This window comes from Myotis davidii, unplaced genomic scaffold (genome assembly GCF_000327345.1).
Source record: "Myotis davidii unplaced genomic scaffold, ASM32734v1 scaffold94, whole genome shotgun sequence".
NCBI classification, from domain to species: domain Eukaryota; kingdom Metazoa; phylum Chordata; class Mammalia; order Chiroptera; family Vespertilionidae; genus Myotis; species Myotis davidii.
Window position 1 is genome coordinate 1,088,266 of NW_006285313.1, and position 2,624 is coordinate 1,090,889.

General features: G+C 45.8%; 1 protein-coding gene across 1 annotated transcript in view; it reads left to right on the forward strand.

The window, feature by feature from the left end:
• Positions 1 to 2,624, forward strand: part of PAMR1 (peptidase domain containing associated with muscle regeneration 1) — a 63,227-nt gene that overhangs the window by 53,161 nt on the left and 7,442 nt on the right. Inside the window, exons 7-8 of the mRNA XM_006756127.2 lie at positions 380 to 592; positions 2,250 to 2,316. Coding sequence (XP_006756190.1) covers positions 380 to 592; positions 2,250 to 2,316 — 280 coding nt within the window. The remainder of the gene's footprint in view (positions 1 to 379; positions 593 to 2,249; positions 2,317 to 2,624) is intronic.

Genomic DNA, 2,624 nt, shown 5'->3' on the forward strand with positions numbered 1-2,624 from the left:
ACATCACTGAAAAACAATAACCCTTCCATACAGATCATAAAATCTAGGTGAAATGGTTATTTTGTCCAAGCCTGCCCAGCTCCCACACTTGGAGAAAGAAATGAACATGATCATATGAGAGCCCGTTGTGGTGTCAAATTTCTTTACATAGAGAATGAAATTATTTTTTATTTAAAAATAAGTTGTTTAAAAAGGTGAAGATATGACTAATACATGCATTTTCTATTGTGCATGTTCTCTTGGTAATTCTGTTGAGTGCCATTGTTAGCAGGCTCCGTGTCACTGCCTATTTCATTCAGTTAAACGTGAAAAGATTCGATCCTAAAATGGAATGCTTCAGACTTTTAATAGCTCTCCTGTTCTTTCATTCTCCCTTTAGTCATTGAAGAAAGAAACTGCTCAGACCCTGGGGGTCCAGTCAATGGATACAAGAAAATAACAGGCGGCCCTGGGCTCATCAATGGGCGCCATGCCAAAGTTGGCACCGTCTTCTCCTTCTTCTGTAACAGCTCGTATGTTCTCAGTGGCAACGAGAACAGAACTTGCCAGCAGAGTGGAGAGTGGTCAGGGAAGCAGCCCATCTGCATAAAAGGTAACTTGCAAAGACTTCCGAAGGCTACAGAAATAGAGGTGGAGTTGCTGGACTTCGGTAGCTCCCATCCACGTGTCTGAGCTGCTGGGAAAATTCCTTTCTCCCTAAGTTCTCACTGGAACCATGTATTTATTCATCTTAGGTTGGAGACCACCCCATGTATATTTGCTTCTGTTTTGGTCTGCCAAAAAGGTGAAGATGTGACCATTACATGCTCACCCTAATACTCAAGTGGATTGTGACACAACATCTTGAGGTGATCGAGAACAGTATGTGGTTATCAGAGCAGTTTAGGAAAGATGACAGGGCTGAGTTTCAATATGCAAACCCAAGGACTGGATTGAAGCAATCAGGATGCATTTTTATGGCTACATTTATCTCCTCTCTATGCAACGTGAAGTTCGTGCAGGAAATGAAACAAGATGGACACACCATTCCTGCCAGCCTAGGTGGAGGGAGGTTTGAGATGTTAAAATGTTTACCAGCATCTTTAAAAGGCAGAAAACTCTTGACCATCCAAGGCAGAGCTCTAAACATGGGCAGTGCACGTTTAGAGAAGGGAAAGACCCTAATGCCTGGAGCAGGGACAATTGCACACAGTGAGGAGGCTTGGAGCCCGTCTGGGTGGCTGGGGCGGGTTTGTAGAGGTGAAGAGGAGCTGGGGCGATAATCTAGTTGGAAAACAAAGGAGAAGAAAACCATAGGCAGGAGTGAAAGAATCATGTCAACTCAAAGTGAGGCAATCTGGGAGATAAATGAAAAAAGGTGGTTGGGGACCAGAAAACAAAGGAATGTTGTATAGAGGAGTTTGGCCCTTACCCCTTGGCAGTGGGGATATGTCCTTGGCCTAGATTATCCAGATAATTGCCTCAATCCTCCACTTTCCCTTTTGGGTATTTGTCAACAACCTTAATCATGGGAAAAAGGAATGAAAGAGGGTGGTTTGTGAAAGGAATAAATCTCTTTAGACTCGAGCCAGAAGCGACTTTCATCCCCACCAGCACAGACTCTCCGATTCTTGGTTTCATTAAGCATGGAAAGGGTGTCCCATATGCCCGTGGAGATTTTTGTCAACTCTTCTCTTACAAGTTAATGCAACCCCAGTTCCCTAGGTTGCTAATGAGATGAATGTTGGCTGCTTGATTGAGAAAGTGACGTGGGGAGGATTTCTTTTTCCTGGGGAAGAAGAAAAGACTTGAAAGTTAAACTGGGCTTTGACTCGCCCTCAAAGGGTTGTTAGGAGCCTTCCTTGCAAGGAAGCAACCCAAGACGTACCGGTTGACACCGCTGTCTGCGTTTACATGAGAACCTTGTAATTCCCTTTGTTGGGCTAGATTTCAGAACCTTGGCTTTGACTTTTATGCCATTTTGACCAAGTTTACAAATACTATTTATGTGTCCGGGTAATCCTAGTCTGTTAGCCGCCATTGTTCCAAACCACACAGGTGGAGAGCTCTGCCGAAGTGTACACCTGGGCTCTTCAGCAGGGGTATCAGTTGTGCTTCTTCTAAGCTCTCCAAGCTTGCACACGTCCCACCTCTGAGAGCCTGGGGAACGTGCGGTGTCCAGAAAAGGTGGTCAGGTCAGCGTCTGCACTGAATGACGGGAGCAGTTAAAATGGAACAAGAATCTCCAGCGCTGTCTCTTTTATCCCTAGCCTGCCGGGAACCAAAGATCTCAGACCTGGTGAGACGGAGAGTTCTTCCAATGCAGGTTCAGTCCAGGTGAGCTGGCCTCTGAAGGTGAGGGCAAATGAAGGTTCCCTCCCCGCCCCTTTTCCCACTTGTGTTGGGCCACGCAGCTCGGGTTTCTTAGGGACACTCAGTGCTGATTGGCATGAGAGAATAGGGCTTGTTGGGTGGTGGCTGGTTAGCCAGCTGCCTTTAGCCAAGAGGTAGCAGTGGTTGGATTTCGCTGGATCCTGGGAAAGTAGGTGGCTGACGGGAAGCGAGACTTGAAGATGATCTTTGATGAACTGGATTTTAGTACTTTACTCTTCCTGAAATGTCTATGTATTTATTATGGCAGCTCC